The sequence below is a fragment of the Athene noctua genome, chromosome 1 (assembly GCF_965140245.1).
Source record: "Athene noctua chromosome 1, bAthNoc1.hap1.1, whole genome shotgun sequence".
Lineage (NCBI taxonomy): Eukaryota > Metazoa > Chordata > Aves > Strigiformes > Strigidae > Athene > Athene noctua.
In genome coordinates this window covers 39,905,699-39,923,539 of record NC_134037.1, presented here as the reverse complement: position 1 = coordinate 39,923,539, position 17,841 = coordinate 39,905,699, and the positions used below count along the sequence as shown (strand labels likewise).

At 35.8% G+C, this 17,841-nt stretch overlaps 1 protein-coding gene across 1 annotated transcript in view; it reads right to left on the bottom strand.

Annotated features, from left to right (window-relative positions):
- The window catches only part of DOP1A (DOP1 leucine zipper like protein A), a 68,471-nt gene that overhangs the window by 19,109 nt on the left and 31,521 nt on the right, over positions 1 to 17,841 (bottom strand). The window contains exons 12-21 of the mRNA XM_074895957.1: positions 17,564 to 17,678; positions 17,105 to 17,134; positions 16,479 to 16,712; positions 12,737 to 13,361; positions 9,446 to 9,720; positions 8,622 to 8,774; positions 4,668 to 4,768; positions 3,129 to 3,392; positions 424 to 2,409; positions 208 to 319 (exon numbers count right to left, since the gene is read on the bottom strand). Of these exons, the coding sequence (XP_074752058.1) occupies positions 208 to 319; positions 424 to 2,409; positions 3,129 to 3,392; positions 4,668 to 4,768; positions 8,622 to 8,774; positions 9,446 to 9,720; positions 12,737 to 13,361; positions 16,479 to 16,712; positions 17,105 to 17,134; positions 17,564 to 17,678 (3,895 nt within the window). The remainder of the gene's footprint in view (positions 1 to 207; positions 320 to 423; positions 2,410 to 3,128; positions 3,393 to 4,667; positions 4,769 to 8,621; positions 8,775 to 9,445; positions 9,721 to 12,736; positions 13,362 to 16,478; positions 16,713 to 17,104; positions 17,135 to 17,563; positions 17,679 to 17,841) is intronic.

The window sequence follows — 17,841 nt, the reverse complement described above, 5'->3', positions numbered from 1 at the left end:
GTCAAAGACTATTCTCTTAAAAGTATATTTAGTAGAAAATTGTTACTCTGTTTGAGATGGGTATATTACCAACAAAAACCATACTTATAGCTAAGACAACACATTTGGCATTTTTCCCACTCAGCTCTTCATATCTGCTAACATAAACACAGTCCTTAATTTGATATGCTCTGCATAGGAACCTCTCAGACACCCAGATAAGTTTACCTGATGATACTGCGTAGATGGATCCAGGAGGCAATAATGAATTATTGTTGTTATCCCTTCTAATAAAGTAAGAACCATATCTGGGGGAGTGACTGATGCCATCCAGAGAGGCCTAAAATAATAGATTTTTTTTTTTAAATGGGTTAATCTGGTTGTAACGTAATTCAACACAATCAAATCTGCTTAAAAAGATTATACATGTCTACATACACATACCTATTATCAGATAATCCTGTTTCATATTTATACTGCTGAATTAAATTATCCAAGTTTCTGCAGAGCTGAAGAGTCACTGAAACAACCACCCTTTGAAGAACTTTTCCCATGTAAGGCAACGTAGAAGTGATAAGGCCAATCCACTGGGGATGCATTTTACAGGCACAGTGCTGGTGTAAAGCTCGTATCACTGCGCAGAGAAACATGCCTTGGCAGGTTATTGGCTGGGAATGTAAGTACTGAAGAGAAGTCATCGGCTGCTGGGGACCAATGTGCTCCAAGTCTGTTATGACAAAGTCAAAGCCTGTTTCATTTTCCTCAGGCACAGTCATTACTCTGTGTTCCAGCACAATCAGACGTTGAAGTACTTTTAAAAGCTGTGACTGCAGAGTACTACCGTTGTCAAATTCATCTTCAGAAAAATTTATAAGGCTGTCTTCAGAGAAACCTTCTTCTACAGCCACTATATTTTTTCCAGCCATCTTTTCACTGTGCCATTTCTGTGCACTGAAGATAGAAGATAGCAGACAGTGCAAGATTACTTTCTGAACCTTGCACTTGGACAACATGTCCGAAATAAAACTAGGAAAGCCCTTTGCAGAGCTTTCTATCACTTTCGCCAGCTCAGCAAAGAGAAGTGTCAGAATTTCGATACTCATCATTTGCATATTACGGTTTCCTATTAGATCTTGTGAGGTTACTTTAACATGGGTTGGATAGTGGCTCCGCATATAGTATAAACATAAGGAGATAAGAATTTCTATGTACATAGAGCTTCGAAAGTTATGGTTGGAATCAACTGGGATGTGACTGTAGAAATCCTTGCCCATAACAGATATTCGGTGCCTGGCTAGAAGATTCTGAAGCAATGAAAGCTGAGGAGTGTATGCATTGTTGACACTGGTAGTGGAGATAGCACTTACAAAAGCTGAAGGGTTTGTTTTCAGAATTGCTTTTATTGCAGAGAAAGCATACAATGTCCTTGAAGAGTCATACAGCTGGAGATAGAGCAGCACATGTTGATACAATGGATGGATATTAAAGTTGGGAGATTTTCGCATTCCTGGGGACCCCACATCACTTTCTATTTCTGAAATTTCTCCTTCTCCACAACTGTACCAGTTTTCTAAATCAAGACCATCACTAAAGAAGACATTTGTTTGCTTAAGCTTTTCTGTTTGTGCTTTCTTTTTCTCTTCATCTTTCTTTTTGGCTATTTTCACCTTAGGTTTTGCACCTGGTTGCTTACCTGCCTCTTTAACAATTGTTTCTTTTTCTGATACTTTTTCTGGTAGCTTTCCTTTAAAGCTGAACTGAATACTGCTGTGGCTTCGCTTTCTGGACTTCGATTCGGTGGAAGCAAGAGTGAGGTCAGAAAGGGATTGCTGGCTTTCTGCAATGCAGGGCGAAGAGTTATTTCTTGAAATTTCATCTCTCAAGCTCTCAAGTCCAGTCTCAGTTGAGGCTGATAGCAATTGGGAGCTGTCATTACTAAGCAAACTACTCTGGCTACTTTGAATATTTTGATCTTCATTTTTTGTTACCTCTACAGAGTTATCCAAAGGACTGAATTTACATGAAGTATCCTCAGAGCGTAGACTATGTTTAATTGGTTCAGGCTCTTCTCCGAGACCACTTACAACTTTGCATATAAGATCTGTAACCACCTGTTGCACAATTTCATCAGGTGAGTCTTCTCTCAGAGTCTGAGAGCTATCTTGAGCACTCAGACTTTCTGTTTCCACTTCATAACTTATGTTGTCTCCAGTAGATGACTGAGAGCAGCCAGAGTCAGAACTCTGCAGTATTTCAACTTGATGGTCAGGAAGGTCAAAATCAGACACAACCATTGGTATGGTCTCACTGCTGGTACTTAACAAGGAAAGCCTGTCACTCAGAGGGTTGACAGTCAGGCTGAAGTTCTCCATTTCATCCATAGCAAGTTGTTTTTCATTGCCTTCTTTAGGTATAATAAGTTGTCCTTGACTTACAGGCACATGGGAAAATGCTTAAAGAAAAACACAAAAAAATTTATACACATAATATTTTATTCTTCAGAGTAAGAATTCAGAATTAAAAGTTAGAATTTAAACTATTATTGACACTTCAAATTATAAAGGCATGGTAAATAGCATCTTTCTACTTCAGAGTAGAAAAAAAAATGTTAATATGCAAACAACACACATCCACATAACCAGAGCAAGATTACTTTAGCAGTAGATCTCAGCAAAACAACACAATTCTACTATGAAAGCTTATGCAGTCTTATCTGCTTGTGTTTTCATTAAAAAGAATTATTAGTATGTTACTAAAATTACACAATACATGCAAACACCTTCAAACCTTATCAGTATGTTTTCAACCAGCCCCACATCAGTGGTCCTAATTCATAAAAGCATTTCCTTTCTTGGTTAAGCTTCAAGCCATATTCTTAAGTTCTACTGAAGTTCAGTAAGACATAAGAAAATGTTCTGCATTAAAATACTTGCATGTCATCCTAACTGGAGAACAATAAGACTTTAACAATACTTGAGACACCCAAACTTGAATTAGAAAAACACACACAAATGCACATATAAGCAGTACCTATTCCAGAACTTTGTTTTGTGAGTTACCCTCAAAAACTTCTACTCAGTTTTTAATGTTGCATTCAAATAATCAATAAAGAAATGAAATAAAAAATTTCCTACAGTATTCTTGTGCACGTACCATCAGCACAACTAAACTTCTGCATAAAGTGCTTTTCATTTTCTTCTTCAGGGTGATAGGATGATTTAGTCCAGTAACATTCAGCCTGTACTCGCTGAACAGAAACTCGCTGAGTTTTTGGATGGAGAAGCAACAGGAGCAAAGGTTCAAGAACCCTTGCAATATCATGTCTTTGAAGCACTTGATTTAACCAGGCTTGTCCCACTGACCATGTAGAACCATCCAAGCTATTAAGGCTGTCCAGCATGATAAACAAAGATCTAGAATAGAAAGAAGAACAACCTAGCACAAATTCTACACTACTCACACAATAATTCCATTTTAATCTGCTGTATGATAAATTTCAACATGTCAGTACATACTCCAATATTTTCTCCATATAAACCAGTATTTTCTTTAGAATCCAAACTTTGCAAAATCTGAGGTTTTATATTTTAGTCTAGCCTAATGAAGAAATGGCCAGGAAGAACTAGTAATAAAGTAAGTTAAGAAAGTCACTCTAATAGTTGCAGTTGTATATTTAATTCAAGTATTTGTACAGCTACTAGCATAAAGAGGTTTGGTTGTCTACTAAATGCAATACAGAAAGACAAAACTTTAAAAACCATTTTGCACAGATGCCCAGAAGAGAGAAGATAACTATTCAAGATCTCATCAAGAACAGAGAGGAGAAACACACCTGATGATTCAGCACTTCCTACTGTCATTATTTTCTTCTGTTAATAGTTTTAGACTCTAGAATCCTTTTCAGACTTTGGGAAGAACAATATATATATATTGGACTCTGAATTTTACCAACTGTTTTACATCCTCCAGTAGTACACGTTCATAAGCACTTAGCTGAACATACAGAATTTATCACCACTTCTGCAATGAGTGACAGTTATCAAGCCAGAGAAATAACAATCTTTTAAATCCACTTCCTACAGCTAAGTATACATTAGGAAATTTAAATAAGCACTTTTCTACAACATTTGTGCTAGCTGAGGAAAACAAGACTAGTTCAGAGTCTGGATCATTCAGGTTTTTTTAAGAAGGTAGTCTGATACCAGAATGGAATCTGGTGCTGCTTACCATAAATAACATCTTACACAAACCACACAGATTAAACAAAATAAATTTCATATCTTAGTCCTTGCTTGCAATTTTGTTTTCTTAGCTTTACTGTTACTTTCCATTTTCATATAATAAACTTCTTGGTTGACTTTTCTCTCCTGCTTTTGTTTCTACCAAATCACAGCAAGAACTCAAGATACTATGTTCAATATACACAAATATTTTAACCAGTGACAGCCAGTGAATCATGTGACCATTCCTGTCCTACTCTTTACAGCTACCAGAAAAAATTACAGCTTACATAATTGTCATCGTGAAAAAAATTTTGTCTAAAACAAATTAATTTCTTCTCCTCCTTCATTGCTCTCACAGTTACACTGTAGTTCCCCAATTTCTGAACACTCTACGCTACCAGTATAATGTTGTTAAAGATTCTGAAGGAAAAGTATTTCAACAGCATCATGCTTGCAATCACTAACCTGTCAAAGGTACGGCCAAAGGAAGAAGACTTGTTAATATGGAGGTCACGGGTGAGATGCCACAGCACTGCAAACTTCGCGTGAGCTTCCATTCTTACTTTCTGTGGATCAAATTATAAGTTAGAACTATCAAAATACAACAGCTTCTGAAGAACTGAAAAAAAAAAATGAAATGATTAAAACTAACTTTTTTGACTATGCATTCAAATCCTATTTTCTAACATTAAAAGCACTAATAGGCAACAATATGTCTCTGCAAACAATTTAGTAGTGTGAAAGATTCTCCACCATCTTGATCTTGACTGCCTTAGTTTCAGTTTAGCTTCAAAAAGTGTTAGATACTTAATGTGATAGCTTGAACAATACTTCTTTTACTCTCCCAAGTTGCACAGGTCTGTTTTCAGTGAGTTTGTATGTATCAAGGTACTAGAAGAGATTATGAAGAGAGCAGAAAGAAACATGCAAGCTTTTCAATATGAAAACTCAAGCATATAGAGGCAGAGAGAAGAGGCAGAGAAAGAGGAGACATTTTTAGAGACTGAGTCTAGAATGATAGGATTAAACACAGTATCCATGGAAATAAATTGACTAGAATCAAAATAAATTGACTAGAAAGAGACATAATAATTTTCTAGCTAGATACGATGTAGAGTTCATCACTAACATGCCAAATTTAACTCTAGAACTTAAAAGAGTTTTATTTGGACAAATGGGACATGCTTACTGTCCAAAGGGCTTTTAATGACTAGTAATAATATGCAGAATATTAAATGGTGAATATGGTATTAAAGTAACAAATTTTATGCCTTTATCTCTTTACTTTGGCTGACTAAGGCAAATAATTATTCCAGCAAGGCTGTAAACAACAGCAAATGCCATGGCATGATATGAATACAAGGGTACCTGTATTAAAACCAGCTTTACCTAGTCTCTTTACCAAGAGACAAGGAAGCTACTAAGCAGTTGTAGAGGGGAACAAACAAAGCACAGCAATCAGGATGGTTATATACTGAATAAAACATCAAAATTACTTTTAAATACAACCAGACCTTAAACTAAATTACTAGCTGATAAGCAGAGACAAGAGGACATAGATTTTAATTTGTTTGTTCTTAAAATACATGCTCTAGGTAATGAACTGTAGGTATATTTACCTCTAATCAAAATGGGACCAATGTGGACCATTAATGGACAATTAATGCCACTGTGACAATCTGGCATACTTCTAGACTTACTTTACAACATACAGCTTAAGAAGCTTTACAACAGCTAACACAACCAATATCTGCTATAATAATGAAAATTTTAGTAAAAGCTATAAAAAGTGAAAAATTACAGAAAGGACACAAGACAGATCACATCAGACAAACTAAAAAAACCCCACAACACACCCATCCAAGAGAAAGAACAGCATTCTATAAAGGAAGTAACATTTAGAAAAAATGTTTCTCAGAAAAAAAAAACCAAACAAAACACACACCAGTGCAAAATATATAGTTACACAGTAAACAATTGTGTAACACAATTAAAAATTCACTAACATCTGCTGAATAAAGATTAAAACCACCAATTTTCAAACACATACAGATGACTCCATGTAAGCCCTTGCAATCCATGCTGTGAAGATCTAAGAAATTACTGTTTTCACAGTAAGGCTGGCAGAAATGAGCAAGTACCACATCCACAGTCACAGCAGTTCACAGACCAGTCTAATAAGTGAAACTATAAATCATCAGCAGTTTTATCAATATGCCAAGCTGTGAACTGCATTGATTGGCAGACTGGCTCACATTCAGTGTTGTTGACCTGGTTACTCTCTAGTAGAAAGACAAAAAAGTAACTGCTTCTGAAGTCACACAACCATGAGTTGCCAGAGTGTCTAAGCAAGTAGTACCCCATCATTAATTCTGCTGAGGATATGAAAACAATTCATATATCTAAAATTTAAAGCACTGCAAAGGCTTCAACTCAAATGTCAAATTGACAGCTTCTATCTGAAACAAATTTCTAGAGGAGGGGAGAAAAAAAAAAATATATGGAGTACCTGTCGTGACAAATAGAACTCCTACCAGCGATAGTAAAAAGCATGTTTTTTATATATCGGGAAGCAGAGCATAAGTTTTGATAAATGATAAACTCTTCTACATAAGTGTTGTTGACTGCTGAAAATCCCCCTTTGTCCAGCATGAAACTACAGAGGCTTGTCACAGACCGAAAAACACTGTCAACAATCCGTGTATCTGCCAGTTTCAAGAGATTTTGAAAATACTACTTTAATTGCATTAGACAAAACTAATAGCAAAGATCACTTCTAAAAAACCAGCCAGCAACCTTTGAGCGTCAATGAAGAATGGGAGAAATCCACCAAGTTGTGTCATAAGCAAACATTATAACCTGTGGTATCAGAACAGGAGACAGGACAAGTGACAAAGTAATAACAAGAAACCAAACAGTGTTATCAGAGACAAAGCAGCAGCTCGCTCTCTGATAACTCAAGAGGTTCTGCTCAAATTATAATCCATGGCTTTTGACATGAGACAGAGATAGAAAGTAAAGACCTTCAAGAAAAGAGCAGCCTCAGCGGCATACTACAAAGAAATGCACAGACAACTCACAACCCAGCTGCCACGTCAGCCAGCGTAGGCAAACGCATTTCCCACAAAGACGCAGATGCACAGAAAACTGGCAATTACAGTTAGAGCAGTTCATCCGTTGCCCTCTAGAACTAGCAAACATGGCAGAATAAGAATTCAAATCTTTTAAGGACAAAGAACTAGAGATGAGAGGGGCTGTATAAGATTAGAGAAGAACTGTACAGATGCTTCTTCATTCAAAGTATCTAGTTATTGCAATTCCTCCGCTTCCCAACAGGGGAAAAGAATCTCACAGAAACACTTTAGCTGGAAATAATTAACTGAGACAAGTGTCAGAAGGTGGAGCTCAAAAATATAGCACAGCTCTTGGGACCTGGAAATAAAATCTTACTAATTACAAGCTGCCCTTTTCTCTTAGATTTACATTAACTCTTACAAGAAGAGCCAGAGTCATATTATATATAAAGATGGTCAGAAGGACAAAAACACCACAACTCGCTGTTGCTTAAAAGAGAAAGGGAATTCAGGCTGAAGCATAATACTAATATCAAATCCATCAGACTCATATACAGATGTCTCACAGAAAGGGAAAGGAATTAAAACCAGACCTCAAACTGTAAAAAGAAGGTGGTGACACAAAGAGAATGGCAGTAGGGACACCTCAGCTGAGAGAAAGTGAAAGCAGAAGGCTAGAAAGATAAAGGGAACCACATATGACTGTCTTAAGAAAGCAGCAATCCAACCCCACTATCAAGATGAGCAACAGAGACATGGTGATGACAATAACCTGGCTGTTGCTCCTTCTCCAAGTTCTGTGGAGGAAAGGAAGCAGAAAGTCTAGATGCTATATTAGGACCAATTACTAGACAAGATTCAAGTATTAGATGAAGTAAGAGGGAGCACACCAGAGGCCTGAACTACTGTTGGTTAGGACACAGCATAAGAAAATGTGCTTTAATTCGATGGAGCTGTACAGGGAAAGAAGAGTGGTTGGGACAACTGGACCGGAATATAGAAAATCTATATTCAATTAGTACCATTTCAAACACTTTTTATAGGTTTGTGAAACACCAAGACATCATGAAAGCAGGATTCAACTACTACAGACATAAGATTAAGGTTTCTTGTGAGTGGTAATACAGGAAAGAGTAAGAGTGTCAGAGGCTGGACAAATCTGACATTCTGCATGCAAGTAAAAGATAAGAATATTTTTAATGCTTAAAACAATTAACTTAAATATTGAAAAAGGTGGTTCCTTAAGTTGTTTATGCCCTCATCTGAAGCACCAAGTCCTTTTTCTAAGTATATTTCTATAGTTACATACTTAACTCATCTTTTAGTAACTATATGAACAACTTGCCTTGTCTCTGTGAGTCAGCTGCTGACTAATAACATCTTCACAAATGCTGGAAGACGGAACGAGGTTGTGCAGCTGGTAGAAGAGCTCCACACTCTTCTGGTGATGCTGAGGAGTTCCATCACCCAGCTGGTCCCAAAGAGTTAAAGCTATATGCTTTGTACATAAAAATAAAAGTAGAGAGAGAGAAGTAAATGAGCATCATGCCTTGTTTTGCTCTAGACTACACTGAGCTCTATGCAGTGGTGGGAGACAGTATACCTGATGACACCATATGACCAACAGGCAATCTATAGAGACTGTTCTTTTTGGTTCCTTATGTTCGTATGAACAGTTTGAAACACTGAAATAACTTACTACATAAAAAAATTCTGTTAGGAGTCAGAACTCACAGGCATCTCCAGAAATAAATCTTAATTGAAATATAATTAACTATGTAATATACCCTGCTGATGATTGTCTTTTGTAAATGATTTCTGACATAAATTACACAAACGCAGACTGTGGTTTACCAGAGTCCTACATTATGCACATCCCTGTTTCATACCTTTGCTAATTAATGATGCTATTCAATCAGGTTTTATTTATACTTTTAAAATATTCATTCAAACAAGAATTTTTACCCAAGCAGTCAATAAGACAATCACAGTGGGAAAACTTACTATGTATTTTAATTTAAAGTCTAACACACATTACAATCATTACCAAAATACTTGGCAAGAAAATTTGGTTTACCATACCAAGGATGATAAAATGACCAAAACTGTCAGTCTTCACCAGCCAGGAAAAAAGTCTAAAGAAAACAGCAACGAGATACTGCATTTTACCTTGAAGAAATCTGTCTTTTCAGCCATATATCTCAGATTGCCTTGAGAAAGAGGAGGTCTGATGACCACAGCCACTCTTCCCTGGTTAGGGCTAAGAGGCTGAGCAGTTTCCACACTGTTCAGATTTTCTCCCGTGACGAGAGCAACAGACTGAGTCAATCCAACCAAGTCCATCACAAGGGAAATAGTAACACCCTGAACACTGAAATCACTTGCTTGCTTGCAAGCGTTCATTAAAGTCTGTAGCCACAGTGGAGGCTGTACTTGTTCACAGTCTGAAATAAAAATCACAGAGGATACATTCATTTAAGAATCTTAAATACTACAATTTTTTCCTCTTATATCCTATAACCATAAGCACAATTGTTCTTTACCTTCCATATTTCAAGCTGCCTCTTGTATGGGTTTAGAAAAATGTATGCAGGAGAAAGATACTTCTTGATGTACCTCTATCTTAAAAATAATCTAATTAAGAATGCAATACTGTATCACTTCAAACATCTAGTAACCAAAAAAACTAGGAAAATTTGAATAAGGAACAGAAAAATAAATTTTATGGAAATGCATCCACAACATTTCACGTTTTACACAGAACTGGACTTCCAGTAGTTTGCATATCCTTTCACTCACTTTCCTCCTTCAGTAAATTCTTGACCAGCAATCAAGTCTTAACATTACAGTTTGTAGTGTGGAATAATTCTGTAGTATTTTACATATATAAAATATTATTTTAATATACAAATGCTACATTATATAGATATTATAATACACATACATACAGAATCATTGACATATACTATTTATATGATATATAAACTAAGTTAAACTGACAAAGAAAAAAATATTTCCCTGGCAACACTTTAAAAGTATCTGTGAAAACTGACGTTTTGGGTAGCAGAAACTTGATCCTATTAGTTCATACTCTGCTTTCACTGTAGGTGATTGTTTTCAGTTTCTTACCATCCCCTCACTTAATACCATACACTAGCCTGATAATGCAAGTGTCTTTCTCAAGTGCAGTCAACTCTCCAAGAAAATAATGCACCCTTTTATTTCAGAGATCCTAAAGTAATTTTTCTTAAAACTTCAAAAGGATTCTATTGATCACATTCCTAAAATAGGCAAATGCTTCTAGAATCCGACACAAGTAAAAGAAGTATTATTTAATAGGCACAATTACAGCACCTATTTAGATTGAAGAGAAGGATGATGTAATTTCTGATTTATATCCACAATAGTTAATTCTGCAACATAAACTAGAACCTAATTATACCTAACAATTCGACAAAGTTCTACAGTTTACAGATATAAACATTATTCTGAGCTTGATTCCGTTCTGGTTTTTTATTTCTTCAATTAAAAATAGCATACATTTATCTGAGAAATTAAGCATACAGCAAAATTTAAGCAAATTATGTTCTATCAATATCAGATTAATTTGGCTCCTTCAAATAAACAGACTGATGACTCTCACCACTGATTAGAGGCAATTGGGTCACATCAGTAATGCAACCCATCAAAAACATGATCTAAATTTAGGAGCCTTTCAATAAAAACAGCCTCTTCTGCAGTAGAAAAAACATATCAACAGATGAAGAAAAGGCTGGTGCATGAATTATGGTAATTACCTTTTCCCCTTCTCTGTTCCACCATCATTCTCTGTTACAGAAAGCAGGACTCCTGGGATAGCTATGCAGCCCCATTCCCATTACTATTCCCACCCACCCCACCATTCTGTACAACAGATGTTTACATCTGAAACAAAATCTGTTCCATTGATTTCACTCACCTACAATTTATGCTTATTCCTCAAAGTCACACCTTTTAATAAACTGCAAACGCAACATCACCAATGGGAAGGTTCAGATGATGATTGAGCAAAGCAAATCCAAGACATTTAACAAAGTGAAAAACATTTCTAGAATCACTGCCTTCATACAACGGACTACTACTCAAGCTCTACAGGCATTCTACTTTAGAGTTTACAAGGCAGCCATAATGAAAAGTACTATATCCACACAAAAGTAATAAGTAAACAGATGACTTAAAATATTTTTATTCTTCTCCCATAACACTCATTTGTAGGCTGCTAGTATTTGGTGAGAAAAAAAAAAAAAAAAAAAAATCACATTTTTCAAGGTCATGCTATAGAAGCACAAATATCCTGTGCTAGATCTTTTACAAAAGGTAGCACCCTTGTAGCACTGCCATAACCTTAACTAATAAACAGCTGTAGCAAAGTTGCCTTCAACTGACACAAATATTTGATATGTCCAGATCTCACAAAGTCAAAGATACACTCTGTTCCTGACTGTATAATGAAGACATACACAAAACATATTGAAGACTACAGGAATAGAAGAAGCAGTCATGTTCGTTTAACATGTTTTTTTCCAGAAAGTCAAAAAACTCTTAAACTCCAAGCAGTGTTCACCACTTAGCTTTAATAGATTTTCAAAGATGTGGTTAAGAATAAAAAACTGCAACCATGAAGTTTCCTAGAAAAATTAAATCACAGAAGAATGACGGTGATAGAAGCCAAAATTATTGTATCTATTTCTTGCATGCTCCAAGCATATCCACCATGATACCATTTTAAGGCAACCCTCAAGCTACAGACCAGAAATGGAACCAAAATTAGAACTCCAAATTGATGACTTTACAAACTGTAAAAATTATAATCACATGTCTGTATCTGTATCTCAATGTGTTCACCTATCTGAATACATTCACACTTCACAAAACCCAGCATTTTTATTTTGCTTTCTAATGTAACTGTAATTGTAGTTCTTATGCAAGAACTGTTACTTTAATAGGAGCAAAGTAAAATTAATTTCTTATCTGGTATTATTTTTATTGGACAGAAGCCTACAATTTCCTTGTAGTGCATAAAGTGATCGATGTGCACATCAATCCAAACTTTATAAAATGAAGCTAAAAACATATTTGATGTCAACTGTGGCTATTACAAAAATATGACAAAGAAAACATCATGGAACCATACAGTAAAAAGGAACATCTGAAAATCTAGATTCTACTCTTAGGCTTCAGTTTGCATAATTTATATTTGTCAACCTAATATTGATTAGTGTCAAATCCCATGCCAGCAATGTTCTTAAAATCAATGAGAAAATAGTTTAGTTTCCAAGAAGCAAAGCAATTGATACAGAAGGAAACTTACATTTCTGAGAGGAACAGCAAACAGCAACACACACAAAGCATGAATACTATTACTTTAAAAAAATTTTGAAAAAAAAAAATATTTTAAAAGCAAAGAAGACAGCATCTTACCGACTTCAGGCTTCCCAGGATGTAATTCCGAAGTACGGTTTCCTTCAGCAATGTAAACCGGAAAGCTCGAACATTCAAGATACAGCTGACAAGCAGCAATAAAGGCAGGAAGGTATTCTTTTGGTGTTTTTTTCTTGCTTGTTTTCTTCACCTTAGCATCAACTTGTGATTCTCTGTCCCATTTTGTGGTCTGTCCTTGCTCTCTAGTGGGGTCGACCGGAAGCTCTGCCCCAAAGGGCTGAGACAAGGAATTATTCTGAATGATATAAAGGTTGATAAATCTGGTTAAAAACTGTTGGACATACTCCAAACAGCACTGCATTGCAGTCTTTTGGATCGTTTTCCCACTTCGAGTTGCTGTTCCCTGTGTCATTATGGAAGGAGGTTGTACAATGGTTTCCTCAGATCCCACAGTTGATGCTGTCTCAGTCTCCGAGGATGTGCTACCAATAATAGGAATGCCAGACGGACCGTGACCTTCATTCAGTGCTCTATCAATGTCATCAGTTGTATCTGCCTGGTATTGTACAAATTCAGTGAATCCACTTTCTGATGATCGACTGCTGGGAGGATTTTCACCATCTTCAAACACATCACTGGGATTTTCAAGTGAAACTGACGGCACCTGAGAGATAAACATTTAATGATTATTCAGAATGGATTATTTAGGTCCTAGAGAGAAAATATTTATTTGCGTCTCCATTGGAAAGTAACAAATTTATTCAACAGTTTTAAATCCATTCATATAAATACATTTTATGGAAAGTGATGGTGTTTCAGTAAGCTTGTCATGTAAAAAAAGAGCATTGTTTACCAAGTAAAACACTTTATTATTGCCTTTAACATTTTCTTCATATCGCAATCATGTCCTTTTTTTATGAAAGGATGCTGAAATGCATAGGCACAGCTATTATTTTATACAGCATCATAAACCAAAATATTCATACATGAAAGAAAACCCCTCACTTCCTGCAGGAGGCAGGACATTGAACTACGTTACTTATGGTCACTTTGGCTAGCAAGATTCTTTTAATGTTCTACAAAAGGACAAGATATTTATGTGTTAATCAGAAACTGCTGCAGTCACACAGGAGTAAAAATGCCTGCAGGCAAAGAAACAAAAAGATGTCAGCCAAGAAGAATGGGAAGACTTGCGAGAGTAGGAAAAAGTATACAACACTTCTCCCATCACGCTTTTGAAGTTCCCACTATACAAGCAAATAAACTCATTAGTTGTTATTTTTACGTAGTAACTGTCCAGATACACTACTGATAGAAGAATCACAACTGTTAAGGTTTTGTCTCATTAGGAAGGCAGGATCAGTGCCATTTAACATTACAACTGTAATGTTGTCAAAACACCTTAAAAAAGTGAACTGTGGAGCGGTAAATGAAAAATAAAATCTTTCATAATCTAAAAAAAACCCAATTTTTCCCACTTCCACATGTATACCAATAAAGTCAGCTCAATTTCTCAGTAAAATTTATGCTCTGACTTAAGAAATTGTCTATTAAATGTGGATGGAATCTTAATTCATAGATGTATGTATGGTACAACTTTAACTAGCATCTTTTTTTTTTTATATACAACTCCCAAGATTTAGAAGTTGAAGATTTCTTTCAAATCCAATGTTAAAATTATAAAAAAAGAAATAAGCTTTCATTTAAAAGCTAGTAACCATTTGCAACTAAAAATAAAAAAATCATCTCCTAGAAACAAGAAAGAAAGGTTGCTCCAGCAACAACAGTTCTTCTTGGCTCATTGTGCATCTTAATTCCTCCTCAGTTCAGAATATGCACAAATCTGATGAATGATTTCTACTCAGAAATAACCCATAGCAGCTTTCTGGGCTGCTCTAACCCCCTATAGTCTTGTTGGTAACTTGCAGTACAGTGTCTGCTTCCTGTGAGGCGAACAGGGAAGCAACTTAAACAGAATTGCATTGGTAAGTGGGAGTAAATGCATGGAAAGAACATGCCCACATACTTCTCATCTAGCTGTCTTACTGGTGATGGCAGATGTTGCTCTAACAGGCCCAGAAACTGTCTTGCTGTCTGCCATCCTAATCACTGGCTGTCTTAAATACAGAATTTGAGCATAATCCATAAATCTGTATAACGTTTTCATGAATAAATAAAAACAGAGACGTCATTATATGTGGTGGATTACATCTTGCTTTACCAGAGATGAATGAAAATGAAAATTTGTTTGAGACAACTTTCACTATCTCCCGTGTTAATATGTACTAAAAAGCTTGGAAAGATATAAAGGGCAACATTGTTTCATAAAATACAACATAAAAGAGGTCAGAAACATGGTAATTATTTTCACTCTATCCCTTAACAGAAGCCATGGCCACCTACAAGTCAGTTGTAATAGAAAGAAAAAAGCCACTGAAGGTTCAAAAGGCAGCATCATTCAATCAAAACAGACTTTATCCAAAAAAAGGCAAAAGAACAAAATCAGGCAGGTATCACCTGGCTAGAAAGAATAAGGATAGGATCCTGCATAAAAGACATTGGAAGTCCTAATGGATAAGGTGAATGAGAGACAGCAGAGGATCCTTCTGGTGCAGAAAGCCAACCACATACAAGACTGTATTAGTAAAATGTAGAGCCAGCAAGTCAAGGGAAGTGATTGGTTCCCTCTGCTCAGCAGTTTTAAGATCACATCTGCAATACTGTGTCCAAGTTTGCATTCATTACTACAAAACAAACATTGATGTACTAAGTAATGTGGAGGGCCACCACATCAAAGGACATAGAACAAAAGCTCAGAAAGCTGGATTTGCTCAGTCTTAAGAAAGCTAAGAGTTGTGGAGGGGGAGAAGTTGTCTTCATTGTTATCTGTGACTTCCCATTAGGTAGCTGAAAAGATGGAGGCACACTCAGAAACCCACAGTGAAAGAACAAGAGGCAACAAACACAAGCTGCAACAACGGAAAATCTGATTAAATGGCACAGTACTGTATAAGATGTACAGAGAAGTTGTAGAATCTTCATCCTTAGAGACAGTCATCACAAAGTTGGATATGATCCCAAGTGACCTGACCTAGCTTTAAAGTAGAATCTAACTTTAAAGTCAGCCCTGCTTTGACCTGCAACTGTCACTTCCAACCTAAATTATTCTATGATGCTCCTCTAGTTTCTTCAGCTGGAGAACAAATATTTCAGAGCATGTCACTTTAACATACCTTACAGAGCTGTGGTTGTATAGACCAAACTAGACAATATTAAAAGAAAAAGTGAAAGCTGCTGGCTGGTTTGGTCCTTCTATTTCTTTATTAAATGATTTTAAGAACTTAACAGTTACAGTAAGATAACTGATGGGTATTAATCTGATGCATATAAATTGGGTGAGAGGAGAATTTACATATGCCTGATATGTAAACAAAATGAAGAATTCTTTTGAGTGAAGTTATTCTACGTGATCAGGCTTCTGAAGTGCGTTCAGCTCTCAGTTGATTAGTTCATTAGTTCATTCTTAGGTCATGAATCTGAAGTAATTTATACATGTATAATTTTAAACCTAGATAAAACCCCTTAAGAATAAAGACCTTTTACCACAGGGAAGTGCACACTTAGAATATTTCTTTTGATGATCCAAGTTTCACATATATTGTATATTAAACTAAATCGAACCAGAAGACTTGTAGGTGGTTCAACACAGACTTAGAAACCCCACTTTTCCTTTCCACACAAAAAGTATTTTTCCAAGATGCTGTAAAACATAATCAGTTACCTTTTTATTTTCCCATTCTTTGATGGAGCCACTGTGTCCACTAGGAAGCTGCAGAATACCATCTGTACCAGCAGATAGCAGAGGAGGTTGAACCTTACTAAGGATCTTCGAGCAGAGTCTGAGAGAATCAGTAAGCTCAGACAAGTGCAAAGTATGAAGATGGCTTGTCAACGCAGAAATCATCCTGAGCAACAGCTGAGGCAAGTGTTCTGTCTGTATTTCAATGTAAGTCTCCTAATAAAGTAATAGTAAATCTCATTAATTGTAACCCCAAATTCCACCCTGAAAGTTATCTTCTGTACCAGTGGTACGTATCATTTGCTTAACTGTGTTCTAAACATATGGAACATGGAAAAAGGAAAATCAGTATCTTAATATCCAAGAATAAGAAATACATGCTTTACTTACAAAAAAAATATACAAAATTAATTTTACAGTTGGGCAACCAACAAATAGAAATACATTTAGCTCTTTTTCGGACTTTTACATCTTATTCATTACACAAACACATTACAAAACATAAGACTAAAGAATGCTGCTACTATTATTTTAATAACCTTAATATAAAAGTTTAAGAATGAAAGATAAAGTTAAGAACTAAAGGGAAAACAGGCTGATTGCCATACCTGACACAGCACTCTCATACTTCTAGTAGGCTTTGAAATGAGAAAGCAAAGAATTGAGGAAAGACAGGTATAGAAAAAACAGTTCCAACAGTCTTTGCTACATTAAGCAATGCCAACAGAAAAAGAAGATACACCATATCGTGACATTTAAAAGAGCATTAAAAGAAAGCTGTACATCTAAACTAGCATATCAAGCTACAAAAGACTATACTCATCTACAAATACTCTGTAAATTTAGAGAAATTGAGGACAGAAAAATATTTTCAGGTATAAGCATTATAAAAAACACTTTGGTTATACCCAACCAGTCTATCAAGAATCATAAAATGAACCCAAAACTTCTCCTAAGGGTGTCCACCAATTTATGGCAATATATTTTCAGGAAAACAATTAATAAAGCAGATACAGACTATAAATATACAGAATCCCAGTTTTAGCAACAAATAAAGCAATTCTTACCAAAGAAACTATATCCAACAAAAAATCCACTAACAAGCAGAAATTTGTCAGGGGTAATTCAGATTGCTCGCTACCACCTCCAGGCCCAGTTTGAAGTCTGGCATGTAATGTCCTCCTGCAAAATTCAAATAGGGTTTCATGATATATAGACCATATTTCTGTAACTTAATGCAAAGCTCTACACATCAGGGATAATCCCTATAAACAAATAAACAATCTCTCATTTTACTGTTAAGAAGCAAATCTGGCACCATTGCATGCTTTCAGAAAAAGCAGCA